General features: G+C 48.7%; 1 protein-coding gene and 1 long non-coding RNA gene across 4 annotated transcripts in view; one reads left to right on the top strand and one right to left on the bottom strand.

Annotated features, from left to right (window-relative positions):
- The window catches only part of LOC139358253 (uncharacterized), a 127,959-nt gene that overhangs the window by 69,097 nt on the left and 44,893 nt on the right, over window positions 1-13,969 (top strand). The window lies entirely within an intron of this gene.
- The window catches only part of LOC139358252 (disco-interacting protein 2 homolog C-like), a 62,045-nt gene that overhangs the window by 3,380 nt on the left and 44,696 nt on the right, over window positions 1-13,969 (bottom strand). The window contains exons 4-5 of one of the 2 annotated variants that reach the window (XM_071078725.1): window positions 7,107-7,289; window positions 517-4,726 (exon numbers count right to left, since the gene is read on the bottom strand). In XM_071078725.1, coding sequence (XP_070934826.1) covers window positions 7,108-7,289 — 182 coding nt within the window. In that variant the 3' untranslated portion in view covers window positions 517-4,726; window position 7,107. Of the gene's footprint in view, window positions 1-516; window positions 4,727-7,106; window positions 7,290-13,969 lie in introns of those variants that run through there. The other variant, XM_071078726.1, reaches the window with a different exon arrangement.

Genomic DNA, 13,969 nt, shown 5'->3' with positions numbered 1-13,969 from the left:
GCTAGTGGGAGCTTAACTTTGTGCACACTCGGGGTTGGGTCCCACTCCTTTCTGTGAGCCCAGGGAAGATAGACATGCCGAGCTCTCCTGGAAGGAGGGCCCTGACGAGTGGAAGCTGAGCTTCAAGATGGTCGGCCTTGTGGTGTGCGTGGCGGGTTCGGAGTCTGTGTGTGCTGAGTGGGGGCCCGGCTGCTGCTGTCGCTATTGGGCTCAGCAGACGCTGCGGGGGACGTGGCTCCTGTTGTACTTGGTGGTTTTCTCCTCACAGGAGTGGGTTTCCCTGCTGTGAAGGTGTCGGGGCTGTGACAGGCAGCCTGGCAGGAGGAAGACGCTCGTGGGGTTGTGCCCTGAAGCCCCCTTCCTCTTGAGGAGCATGAAGGGGGTTTGGGACCCTGCTTCCGGCTGCGCTCCCTTGCTAGGTTCTTGGCCTCGGGGGCCAGGAGAAGCTGAGTACAGGCCTGAAACCTGGACCCCTTCCACAGCCTCCGTGGCGTTTGTGGTGTGATGCAGGACGAGGCCCTTGGAACTCCAAGCCCTACCCTGGCATGCCCGCCCACTGGGGCGTCTTGGGCACCTGCTGTGTGCTAGGCTCCGTGGTGGGGTGGGCGGTAGCAAGGGCTGTGGGGTAGAGTGGACACGGTACGCGGATGATGAGAAGCCTCAGGGAGGCAGTGGGAGCACAGCTGAGACCTGCAAGGAGGGGACTGGCTGTGGGTGTTGGGGCTCAGGGAGCTGCCTCTACCCAGAGCCACAGTGGCCAGTGAGGGCAGAGCAGGGGACCGAGGCCCAGGGAAGCCGTGTGTATGGTTCGCATCAGGTGTGCGGGTCTGCCGGGCTGTGCGGCCCTTCTCAGTCCTGGCTGGGCCTGGGGTCCCAGAGGGAACGGAGGGTCTTTGCATCTCCCTCCTCTTGCTTCCCTGCTGCTTCCTGGTCAAGGGATGCTTCTTTATTGCAACTCTGGCAGTTATTGTGCATATTAAGAGGAGTTTCACAAAATCGTAGGGGGGAAGGCGGACTAGGGATTCATTTTTTTTTCTCCCCCTGATTTTACACGGAGCCTTCTACTATCCCTTAGTGTGGAGGCAGAGTGCAGATGCTCTACAGTTATCTATCCAGGAAGAGAAGAGCTGATGGGAAGTCACAGATCTGATCATTGCAATAGCACTGACATTTTTAAGTGGGAGAATGCTGATGTCTATAATAATCAGAGTAAAACTTCAGTAGCTTCAACATAAAGATTCTGAGATGATCTTAGAGCCATTTCGTCCCTAGATCCTTCTGCAGTGTGGAGTGTGACATCTCTACCAGCCTCTGGTCAGTGGCCACCTGTGGGTAACTGAATGCTTGAAGTGTAAATGAGAACTTCTAATTTTATTTAATTTTAGTCAAATTTAAATAGCTATATGGGCCGGGCACCGTGGCTCATGCGTGTATTCCCAGCAGTTTGGGAGGTCGAGGCGGGTGGATCATGTGAGGTCAGGTGTTCAAGACCAGCCTGGCCAACAAGGTGAAATCCCATCTGTACTTAAAAATATAAATAAAATAGTCAGGCGCGGTGACAGGCGCCTGTAATCCCAGCTACTCGGGAGGCCGAGGCAGAAGAATCACTTGAACTCGAGAGGCAGAGGTTGCAGCAAGCCGAGATCGAGCCACTGCACTCCAGCCTGGGTGACAGAGGGAGACTCTGTCTCAAGAAAAAAAAAAGATTTTAAAAAACCCTACATGCCCCTAGTTGCCTCTGTAGGAGACGGCATGGTTCCAGAAGGTAGACTTTGTGTTGAGGACTCTGCAGCGTCAGGCTGGAGACAGTCTCCCTTCCTAGCAGCGTGGGCCCCTGGGCTGTTCTTCTACCAGAAGGGATGGTGGCGTCTCTGGGAGGTATCTGTAGACTCAGATCTGTGTGGATTAGTGACTTGTGTTACTCACAGATACTTAATTTTATGGGTAAATGAATACCTGGACTGGCTGCAACTTCAGGGCGAGATTCGGGAGTAGGGAGTGAAAAGTGACGACGGAACCCTGGGCTTGTCCTGCTGCCCCCAGGACCCGGTCGGGGTGCCTTCTCGTCTGAAGTCCCAGCACGTGGTCAGGGTACCCCTTGCCTCTGAAGCCCCCAGGAAGTGATCGGGGCACCAATCCCCTCTGAAGCCCCAGCACCTGGTCGGGGCACCCCTCCCTTCTGAATCCCCCAGCCACCTGGTCGGGGAGCCCCTCCCTTCTGAATCCCCCAGTACCTGGTCGGGGCGCCCCTCCCTTCTTAAGCCCCCAGACCCTCCTGGCCTGCGGTGCTGCTTCTCCAAATGCTGTCCTTGGCTGTTTTCCAGGAGTCACCTGCACCAGAGCAGGCTGCGTGTGTCATTTCTTGTCGGATCTGGGGTGTCAGTGAAGCTCATTTATCTTGTCTTCCTCCTCATGTGCCGTATCTCACCTGTTGACTGTCTGAGTTTGTGTGAGTGCGTGTTGTGCGTTCTCAGGCTGTACTCGGTGCTTAGGTGACAAGAACGTCTTAGAGCAACGGACTGTCTGCTCCAAAGGACGCTGGGCATGAATCGAGACACAGTTTACTTGTGGGGTTTAAATTTCCTGGGTGTTGGAGGCAATTAAGGGGAAGCAAGGTCTAAAAAACCCCTGCAGATGAGGAAGGCAATAATGAAAAAAATTACTCTATACACACTTAGCAGATGATTTACTTTGTAGGTGAATTTTGCATTTCGGGAACTACTAAAGCTACTGTTTGTAGGGATTCCTTGATGAGCTTCTTGTTTTCTGTCTAGAAAGTAAAGTGGATCGGTTTTGCCTTTAATGCTGACTGACTAGAATCTACTTCCTTTTCCCCCCATTCACGTTAGGGTGGGGATTGGACTGGAAGAGCTGTAGGATCTCTTTATTTCTGATCTTAAATGAATTTTTTCTTCAATGCCCGGTTCTTTGGTTTGGGAAATGTGCTCAATTTGTACCGTGCTTTAAATGTACACAATGGTCGAAATTGCTACTTTTCTTTAAAGTTAGATATAACATCTTAAGTAAAATGTCATCTATAAATCAGGCACAGTCTGGGGCCTGGAGACCCCTCTTGTCACTTCCTTCCAGCTGTGTCTTCTTCCCTGGCCACATTGCCCCTGGCCACATCTCCTCCCCAAACCACGCCGTGTCATCCGCCCACCACCTCACCTCTGGTCACAACACCTCCCTCCCGGCCACATCACCTGTGGCCTCACTGCCTGCCTCCCTCCTTCCTGGTGGCCTCCGTGGCTCCCACTGTCTGCCCTCCCGAGGGTCTGTTCAAGGCTCCTTCCCCGTTTTCCACTCCTGAGTGTGGGTCTCGGGGCCTAGATGTTTCACAGGATGCAAGTTTCTTCCCTTCCAGCCGTGGGTCTCTGAGCGACAACTCCAGAGAGGGCACTAAGCTCTCCTTACCTACCTGGGGGGCCCTGAGCCCTGACCACCGACCACCAGGGCTTTTCTGCAGTGTGTGGGGCAGACTCATGCATGAATTGGACTAAAAAGATGCTTCCAGGAATCCTTGTTTTAAGTGCACTGGAGCAGAGATGGGGAGAGGGGACCACCTGGTTTGCTCAGAATTTGGTCCTGATCACAGCCAATGAGGCAACATAAGCACCTCCTAAATGAAGCATTCCACAGACTGATTTTACACATGACAGAAAGGCTTCACACAATGAGTGAGTTTGAGCTGCATTTGAAGGAAGAACAGGTCCCTGTAGGTGGAAATGAAAGGTAAGCGTGACCCAAGCCATCAGCAGCAGCGGGGGTGGGGTGGTGCAGACTCCCCATGGATGGTGGGCATGGCTGAAATGCAGGAGAGGGCAGGGGTGCGAAGGAACAGCAGGGCGGCAGTAAAATTCCCCTGCAGAGAGGGGACGTGACTGAGATATTATCACATGTATACAACTGAGAGATGATTTGAGGAGGATTTCTGGGAGCCTGTGGGAAGAGCACGTGGTCATCATCAGTTCTCGGGATCTCTTTTTATGAAGTGAAAATAGTCTTGCCTCTGCCTATCTTGTGAGCTGTTGTGACGATCAAATCAGATAATCTTCAGCGAGCCTTGTAAATGCTAAAGCTTATGACAGACTGTTCCAGCCCCCTTGTCTCTACCCTCCTTTCCTCCTGAGTAACGTGAACCCTGCTGGGTACCTCACTATCTGCCTGGTTTCCTCCTCCATAACGTGAGCCTTGAGTACTTGCTGGGTACCTCGCTGTGCACCTTCCTTAGTAACGTGAGCCCTGAGTATTTGCTGGGTACCTCGCTACCTGCCGTACAGCTGGCTGTAGAATTGTCAAACGCACTTGGCTGGCACATAAGCAGAAGTGCTCGCTGGGCCTTGGGAGGGCTTTGTGACATGTGGGTGCCTTCTGTTCCCTGTTAGGCTGGAGCTGCAGGAGCCCCCCTAGACCAGATAGAGGACCAAGGCTGTGGCCTCGGGGTGGGGGCTGGGGGAGCTCCCTGGGTTTATTGTGTGGGTGAGAGCAAACTTCAGTCCCGCTGTGGCATTGGGATTCAGGGTTCCTTCTGGAATGTTCTGAGTGAGAAACAGGAAGTGTGCACAGGTGCGTCTTCTGTGGATTTTATGGTTATCTCTTGGGAGAGCACTGGTGCCTCTGAACTATGAACCTGCAGAACCACTTCTTCCACTAACGGCCGCCTTTATATAAAGAATGACTTACAAAAGATGCCACTTCAGATGGAGGTATTTGCAGGTGTGGCCTGAAAAATGAACAAAATGACTTTCATCTCAAGGAAAGTACCTTACATTTTTCCCAATGATAGACATTTGAGCTTTCCGGTGAATATTAAAACATAAAAATCTTGTGTCCACCACTTTCTCATGTGACCAATGGTGATACTGACGTGGGGTTTTTTTTTTTTTGTTTTGTTTGTTTTGTTTTGTTTTTTTTTTTTGGGACATATAATGTGGAAGCCGCTCATAACTCTGAACCAGTATTTTCTAACCAATGTGTGATTACAAAATCGTGTGCTGGTAAAAGCCATTCAAGTGCAAGACGGACCAGTCGACTTAGAAGGAATTGGGGCAGAAAGGCCCGTCGACCAGAGCACAGACTCTGTGTTGCAGACAGCCTGTACGGAAGTGCCACTTGTTACATTTGGCAGCAGAGAATACCTAAAATGATCTGAAAACACAATGAAAATACTGCTTCCTAATTGTATATCAGTAGGGGGTCGGACTTTCTTCATAAACTTCAGCCATGGCTCTGCAGCCCACTGAACGCAGATGCAGGCATGAGAATCCTGCTGTCTGAGGTGCAGAGATGTTAGGTGTTTTCACAGTAGCACAAACTGTTGCCACGCTGCTGCTTATTTTGGAAAATGGTTTCTTCTTTAAGACTGTGTTAAGATGTAATGACTTTATCCTTGTAAAAGAAACTAAATTATGTTCTTTTTTTTTTTTTTTTTTTTTTTTTTTTTTTTTTTTTTTTGAGACGGAGTCTTGCTCTGCCATGCAGGCCGGAGTGCGGTGGTGTGACCTCAGCTCACTTCAACCTCTGCCTCCTGAGTTCAAGCGATTCTCCTGCCTCAGCCTCCCTAGTAGCTGGTACTACAGGTGTTCAGCACCATGCCAGGCTAATTTTTGTATTTTAGTAGAGACGGTGTTTCACCATGTTGGCCAGGCCGGTCTCGAACTCCTGACCTCAAGTGATCCACCTGTCTCTGCCTCCCAAAGTGCTGGGATTACAGGCATGAGCAGCCACCACTCCCGGCCTGATGAGAAAGCTTTTTTGTGCTCTTTAATAAAGTGCAAAGGGTTCCTGAGACCCAAAAGTTTGAAAACCACTGGCTTGAACCGACAAAATTGTCCATGATTCTTCAGTGTATCTTCTAATCTGTTGATGGAGAGAGGACAGCAAGGGTTGCTTTACTTTTTTCCTTTCACAACTCAATGGTGCTGGGACAACTGGGGTATCCACATAGAAAAGGATGGACTGGACCCTTCCTCACCCTACACGCAAAGCTCAACATGGTTCCAATGTAAGGAGCTGACTGAGACCCATTCTGTCAGTCTGCTGGGTACCATAACGGACACCACAGACCGTGCGACTTAGACAATAGCATCTTATTTCCTTTTTTCTGGAGACTGGAAGCCTGGGATCAAGGTGCGGGCAGGGTTGGATTCTCTGGGGCCTCACCCCATGCTGTGTAGACAGCTTCTTCTCTGTGTCCTCACAGGTTTCTCTTACGTGTATGCAGCACTGAGGACTGTGTCTAAATTCTCTTAAAAGAACACCAGTCATACTGGATCAGGCCCTACTTTTAAGATCTTATGGGACCTAAATTGCCAAGTTAAAGGCCCTGTATGTAAATACAGTGACATTTTGGGTTTCCGGGGTTGTGACTTTAACATGGAATCTTGGGGGAGGGGGACAGTTCAGCTCATAACACCTTTAGGGGAGAATCCTGGAGAAACTGTTAGGTTGGATTAGGCAATGTTTCCTTGGCTGAGACGTCTAAAGCTATAACAAGCAACTGAAGGGAAAAAGACCGTATCAAAATTAAAAATGTTCAATTCAGAGGATACTATTAAAGTAAAATGACAACCCACAGAACAGGATACATTGTCACGATAAGGACCTGATATCAAGAATATATTCAAAAACTCTTAATAAAAATCCAATTTAAAAATGGACAAAGGATTTGAATAGACACTCTCCAAAGAAAGACCTATAAATGCCTTAAAAAGCACATGAGATGTTTAGCAGAATTCGTCATCTTAGAAATGGAAATCAAAACCACCGTGAAATAACACTTCACAACCACCGTGATGGGTGGGTAAAACCCCAGTATTGGACAGTGACATGTTGGTGAATTGGGGAAAACTGAAATCTTGATATATTGCTAGTGGGAGGGGAAGTAAAATGGTGCAGTTGATTTGGAAAAGTCCGACAGTTCCTCAGAAAAGCATGAAATCACCGTACGACCCAGCAATTTCACTCCTAGCCATATGCTCAAGAAAACTGAAAACATTTTTCCAAAAAGTATGTCATGCCTGAATCTTCACAGCAGCATTATTCATAGTAGTAGAAACAGTCCAGGTGTCTGTCAACCGGTCACTCACTGAGATTCCACTCACCTTAGACGTGAAAGATGTCAGCACCGAAGGTCACACCAAAGGTCATGCACTGTACGATTCTCCTCACAACAGGTGTCCAGAATGTGCAAATCCAGAGAAAAGGAAGTTGGCTGGTGATTGCCAGGGGCTGGTAGAAGGAAGGAGCCAGGTGCTGACTCTTAATGGGTTCAAGGTTTCTTTGGCCTGTGGTGAAAAAGTCCCGGAATTACATACTAGTGGTTGATGTGCAGCTTTTAGAATATGCTAAAAAGACTGAATTGTATTCTTTAATATTGGGGCTTTTGTGCTTTGTAAATTGCTTTTCAATTTAAAAAGGAATTCAAGAAGTTATTTGGTGTTGATATGATAGTATCCAAAACAAGTTACTATGTAACTCACGTCCCCAGCGTTAAACTTCATTTTCTGAGGATCTTGAAGTGTTTGAGGCTAGGAGACACAACGATCCTACACTGTATGTTACACCCCATCTTACTGATTTCTATCTCACATAACCATATTCAGGAAAAACCGACATGTAAATGTGAGCTGAATGCTATGCAGAGGCACATTCCTCTTACCCGGATGATCTTTAGTGGTACAGTAAGAGATGAGATCATAGCAACGTTAGTTTAGTTAGTTTAATTTCCATGGCAACAGGAATTTGGCACATGGGATGAGTTAGATCTCCCTGCACAGCTCCTAACGGGGTTGCCCATTTCTGTGTGGTGTCTGTGTATATTCTCGCTGTGGAAATAAGTGATAGCGCCTGCACAAACACTTGTCCAGAAGCGCACACGAAGCTGGTGAAGGCAGAGGACAGGCGAGAGGGAAGCATGGCTCAGCCCTGGCAAAGAAGACCGTTATTCCAAACGCAAAATATTCAGGAACACAATCCTTGGGAAGACTGGTGATGTCTTTAGACCTCACCACTATCGGGTTGTATCTGTGCAGCCAGTTACCAGAGCCGCAGAACGGCGTGTGTTGGTATTGGTGTCATCACTCAACGATTCTGACTTTTCCTGGTGCTGAGGATGACTGCATATGGCAGAAGCAAAGTGCTAATCTAGCACAGGTCATCATATCCAAGTTCTTTTCTATGAAGGCGGGCAGGGTTAGGAACCACCCCACCCCACCCCACTCCCCAATCCTATAAGAACTGGGATCTGATGATCTGTGCTGTCGAGAGAGGCAGGGTTAGAACACCTCATTCCTCAATCCCACTGTTGAAAATAATAGTTGGATTGGGAGGGTTTTTACTCCTAAGGTTGAAGCCGTGCATTTCTGGAGCCTGGGCTGTCAGTCACGGTGGCTGGGGAATGCTGGGGCTGCGGTTGTCTGGCTGCCGGTAGCCCTGCTGGTGGGTCCTCCCTCTTTGACACCGTTCATTTCTGAAGCTTGCTTTCCCCGGTGTTGGAAGTAGCAGCACTGGAAGAATGGCCGCCTTCCTACAGTGAAGCTCTGGCAGGAGAGGAGAAGATACGGAGCGTCTGTTCAAGGACGTGACGTTCTGGGCACCGCACCATGCGTTCTGCTTCTCAGCTGTGTCTCCTGGTTGATGTTACCATCACCTGGCATTTCCCAGGAGGTAACTCGCGAATGCCACACTGATGGAACAGTGCGGCTCGAGTCCAGGGCCGCTGGAGCACATCAGCAAGGTCAGGCTGGACGCATGTGCTTGCTGACAGGAAAATGACAGGAAATGTCATGTCAGTTCAGGAAAATGACAGGAAATGTCATGTCAGTTCAGGAAAATGACAGGAAATGTCATGTCAGTTCAGGAAAATGACAGGAAATGTGTTTGCTGACAGAAAAATGACAGGAAGACGACAGGAAAGAGGCCCATGAGGAGAGGAACCAGTAGATTCAAGGCAGTTAACCGAAGGAGCGAGCCATCACAGGCTGGGAGGACACCCCAGCCACAGTGGATGTCAGCGGTGGTGGCTGGACTCGGGGTCCGTGAATGTTGCATGATCGAACGTGTTTGGTACATTCTCAGCTCCTGCCCAGGTGCCTCCCAAGCATCGGGTGTTGTGGCTCCCCACACCCTTCCCATCTGTGTGTAGCATGACCACCACCTTCCTACCGTGTGTTTGTCCTATCACGGCTGCTGTGCCTAACGGACGCTTTGCTTTCCAGCTACTTTCCTATAACCAAAGCCCTTGAACGACTTTGCGTTTCAGAGACGACAGGGTATTAGTTTTTCATGATTGCTCTGAGGATTTCCGAAAGCAAATGTAACTTACAGGATGGAAGATATTGGAGACAGTAATTATAGATGACTTTTCTCAGTTTTTTGATTGTGGTAAAGTTACACAGCACTCTATTTTTAACTGTATGGTTTTGTGGCATTAAGTGTGTTCACACTGTCGTGCTGCGATCACCGCCATCCATCTCCAGAACTTTCTGGTCTCCCCACGCTTGAAACTCGGTCTACCAAACACTAGCTCTCCTCCCGCCCCAGCTCTGGTAAGCACTACAGGTTGCTTACAAAATAAGCTTTTTCAATAAGAGAAGGGGCAAGGAAAAGAGCTCTAAAGACTGTCTTGAGATTTGAGGAAGTGTTTTAGGTTTTGTTGTGTGGTTCCCGGTGTAAAGGAACTATTGAAGACGTGGGAAGGCGAAGGTCTGTGATCTCAGGAAGTGCTGGGCTGGGCAGCTTTCCCACTGTGACGGGGACACTTGCCCTCAAACCTGCCTGAGATAATCGCGTGAGGATGGTGCTGCATTGTGACAGCTCTGAACTTGGTCTCCTTGAACGTTGCCAGGTACATAAGCTTTGGCGGTTACCATCTAGTGTCTGTGGGAGACCTAGAATTTGAACATTGTTGACTTTAGGACACACTCATTTTATAACACTCTACCTGTTCTCATCAGTAGGAAATATGCTGTGTCCTTTTTTTTTTTTTTTTTTTTTGAGAGGGAGTCTCGCTCTGTCGCCCAGGCTGGGGTGCAGTGGCCGGATCTCAGCTCACTGCAAGCTCCGCCTCCTGGGTTTACGCCATTCTCCTGCCTCAGTCTCCCGAGTAGCTGGGACTACAGGCGCCCGCCACCTCGCCCGGTTAGGTTTTTTTTTTTTTTTTTTAGTAGAGATGGGGTTTCACCGTGTTAGCCAGGATGGTCTCGATCTCCTGACCTCGTGATCCGCCCGTCTTGGCCCCCCAAAGTGCTGGGATTACAGGCTTGAGCCACCGCGCTCGGCCTTTTTTTTTTTTTTTTTCCCTTAATATTCTGTGTTGCTGTAACAGTAGTTGCAGCGGACGCTACTTCTGGTTCATGGTCATCACCAAACACAAGCTTCAGGAAACCGTGTGAAAAATGAAGGGGAAAGTGCTTTTCTGCAAAGGGCTTTTTTGAACATCCTGTTTTTTTCTGGAATATCTGTTTTGGTGTAAAACGTTTTCATATTTAGGGGTTTGTAACGTGTTTTATACTGGTTAGCTTTGAAACCCCATGTTTTTGCATGCCATGGGGCTGCTTTATCCTGTTATTCTATGATATAGCAGGTTGGCAAAACTATTGGTTATTTCACTTTAAAAACCAAAGCAGCTTACAGATTGAGTGTGATTCTTGTAAGAATTTAATTGTAAAATTGATTTGTGTTCAACAAGCTTACTGGAATGGCTAGATCCGTGGACAAAAAGATAAGAACATGTCAAGTCTCTGGGCCAGGAAGGACTTCCAAATAATACAAGTGATACACATTAATTTCTTAACAAAAGATTAGATTTAGTACATAACTGTTTAAAACCTCCATATTTTCTATTATAGCCATTCCACAGTGCCCATGGGGGTGGGCTGCAGGACTGCCTATGGAATCCAAGGTCTTTGGGCGTTGAGGTCCCTGCAATAAAATGGCATCGTGTTTGCATATGACATATGCACATCCTCCTGCAGACAGTCATGTCAGGGTTGCTCGTAACAGCTATACCATGGACATACCATGCGAGTAGTTGTTTAATGAATAATAAAGTCTGAATGCTTAGTACAAACACATTAAAAAATATGTTGATCTATGGTTGGTTGAATCCACAGGCCTGGAACCCGGGGAGAGAATACAAACTCTAGAAGCAAAACGAACAAAGCACTTGAGGTCAGCAGTGACGGGTGTGGGATCACACTGAATCTCATGTGTTTTGCTGTCTGTGTCACTGTGTCCCGTGTAAACGGGAATCATTTGTAGCTTAAGGTAAAATAGGTAACAGGAAACACTACAGAGTGGGCACGAAGGCGCGCCCCTCATTACCCCGTGTTACAGCCAAGCGTCTGCCTCCTAGGGAAGGATTTGTTCTGTGGGGAGACTAGATGTTGATGATTTCCGCATGTGTGAAGGGAAACTCCCTCCGAGAAGCGTGGCTTTGGCCGGAGCACATCAGACGAGAGTTAGCGTGGCATGGAGTTTCCACAGTGGCCCTCAGGCCTGCTGCTTCTCTCCTCTCCCCACCCCTGGCCCTGACGCTTACCAAGGGAGGCAAGTTCAGCTCCAGCTGAGCCCCGCACAGGGCTGTGGGTCTCTAGGGCAGGTGCCCACCTTCGCCTGAACAGGCTGTGTCAGAGGAGGGTCTGGCTGTACTTGAGCTGTGAGAGATGCTCTCAGAGATCCAGCATCCTGAAAACCCAGGTGCTGAAGGTTCCTCCTCTTCCACCATCCTGCGGGGAAGGGGGTCTTATCCTGCTTCCCCTCAACCCGAGCTGACTTCTTGTCTGTTCTGTACACCTAGGTTTTCAGAAGAGTTTTGTTAATCATCTAGCAGACAAACAACCATAAGGTGACAGCCTGGGAGGGTAGACGGCGCTGGAAGGTAGTTTTCTGAATAACAGCGTTCAGTTTCCTGTTTTGCCATCATTTGACCCAAGGCCCCAAGATAATTGAAATATTGTCTGCCAAACACCGATTTTTTATCTGAGTTTTTTTTTTTTTCTTTTTAAGTTATGGGTGCAAACTTATAACCAGGGACCTGACAAAAGAGAAGGATTTATTTGCAAAGTGAATGTCGGGGATGGTTGGCATTTGCCAACTCTGACTAGCAGGGACCCAGGCTGCTTCCGTTCTGCCGCCCGACTCCTGACCCTCCAGCTCCTGCCCCTGTTCCCACCAGCAGGAAGAGGAGCGGGAAGGTGCCTTTTCCCCTTTAAGGGGGTGAGGTGAGAGTTGCACCTGCCACTTAGCTAGTCCCTGGGGTGATTCTCCAGCATGGGTGGGAGTTGGGTTTGGAGGCCTGAGCCCCGTGAAGCTGGGGTTGCTGTTCCCTGAGCAGCAGGAAACTGGACTCTGGGAAGTGGGGTCAGAGGGTAGCATCCTCAGGAGGGGCCTCTCGTCCCGTTTGACATCTTCACTGCAAAAGGGGGTGTGGGCTTCATGGTCCATTGACAAATAGAACGTTACTTTTTTTTTTTTTTTTTTTGAAGCACATAGAACCCTAATTCCTTTGGCTTTTACTAAAGTGGCATTTTGTAATTCCACATGATTTCATTGATATACTCGCAGGAGAGAATGCTTCCTGTAAACCAGAAGGATCTCTGCGACAGTCCTCGATCCATAGAGAGTTCATTTTCCCAAGGTTATAGACACAGCCTTAGGGAGGGGTTGAGGACACACTGCGGCAGCCTCAGGAGGTCCTGGACATGTGTCCAAGGTGTTTGGGGCACAACTTGGTCTTACACATTTTAGGGAGACGTGAGGAATCAATACATGTGAGACGTACGTTGGTTCAGTCTAGGAAGGATGGATGGCTCGAAGCGGGGAGGGATTTCCAGGTCACAGGTAGATCAGACAAATGCATTTCTGGTGCATCTTTCCAGAGGAAGCAGTCAGATCCGCATTTATCTCCGTGTGCAGATGGTGACTTTGAGTTCTGTCCTCTGTCCATGAGGAATTTCCTTGTGGATCGGTTGTGAGGGAGGTACGTGGCTTTTCCCCCCACCCCCAGTAGCTGTCTCTGTTAGGAAGAGCATGGGAGGCAGGTTTGGTCTAAGCTCTTCCTCACCTTGACGTCCCTTTAGCGTAGTGATTTTGGGGTCCTGAGATGTAGTTTCAACTTCATGTTTCTGAATACACTGGCACTCTAAACAGTGTTGTAGGAGGCATCTAACTTACTTAGAAGAAGAAGAATATTTGGAAACACTTGAGCACCTTCGTCCTTGAGAGAACCAAGCCTTTGTTTAGTTTGCTTTGCCCTGAGGCTGTTACGCTGTCCCGGGCTGTGCGGCCTTAGAAAGCTGTGCCCCTGTGAGCTACTGCCTGTGGAATCTGGTGACTTTGAAGTTAATCCAGCAGCTACATATTTTGGAAAGCAGATTCCCTCTTAAAGTGTTGGTGATTATGATTCTAGCACTAGAATTTCAGTGTGTGTTTTCCACCCTTCTTACTTTGTCTCCTCATACACTGAGATGCTGCTGCATTTGCCCTTAGGCTTCACTGAGGGAGGGTCAGTTCTGACCCTTTCTTAGATATTGATCTTGAACGGACAGAATCGAGATTCAGGAAAACTCTCGAGCTGGGAGAGTGTGCTGATATCTATGTAAGTGGGGTTCATGTGTCAAACTCAGGTTTAAGAAAAACCAATTCTAGGCTGGGCATAGTGGCTCACACCTGTCATCCCAGCACCTTGGGAGGCTGAGTTGGGCAGTTCACTTTTGAGCCCAGGAATTCAAGACCAGCCTGGGCAACATAGCAAGACCCTGACTCTACAAAAAATTAAATAGGAGAGGTGATGTGCACCTGTGGTCCCAGCTACTCGGGAAGCTAAGGCTCCCCACACACAAAGTATCAATTCATGCAGTGGCCAGTTCTGCTGGGACCACCTGTTAAGACTACTCTGGGCCTCATGGTTTGAGAAGCGTCTGTCCAGGGTCGAGAGGGAGTAGCTTGAGGGCCTAGAAGCCAG

Source organism: Macaca nemestrina, chromosome 14, assembly GCF_043159975.1.
Source record: "Macaca nemestrina isolate mMacNem1 chromosome 14, mMacNem.hap1, whole genome shotgun sequence".
Lineage (NCBI taxonomy): Eukaryota > Metazoa > Chordata > Mammalia > Primates > Cercopithecidae > Macaca > Macaca nemestrina.
This window is presented reverse-complemented; position numbering and strand designations above follow the sequence as displayed.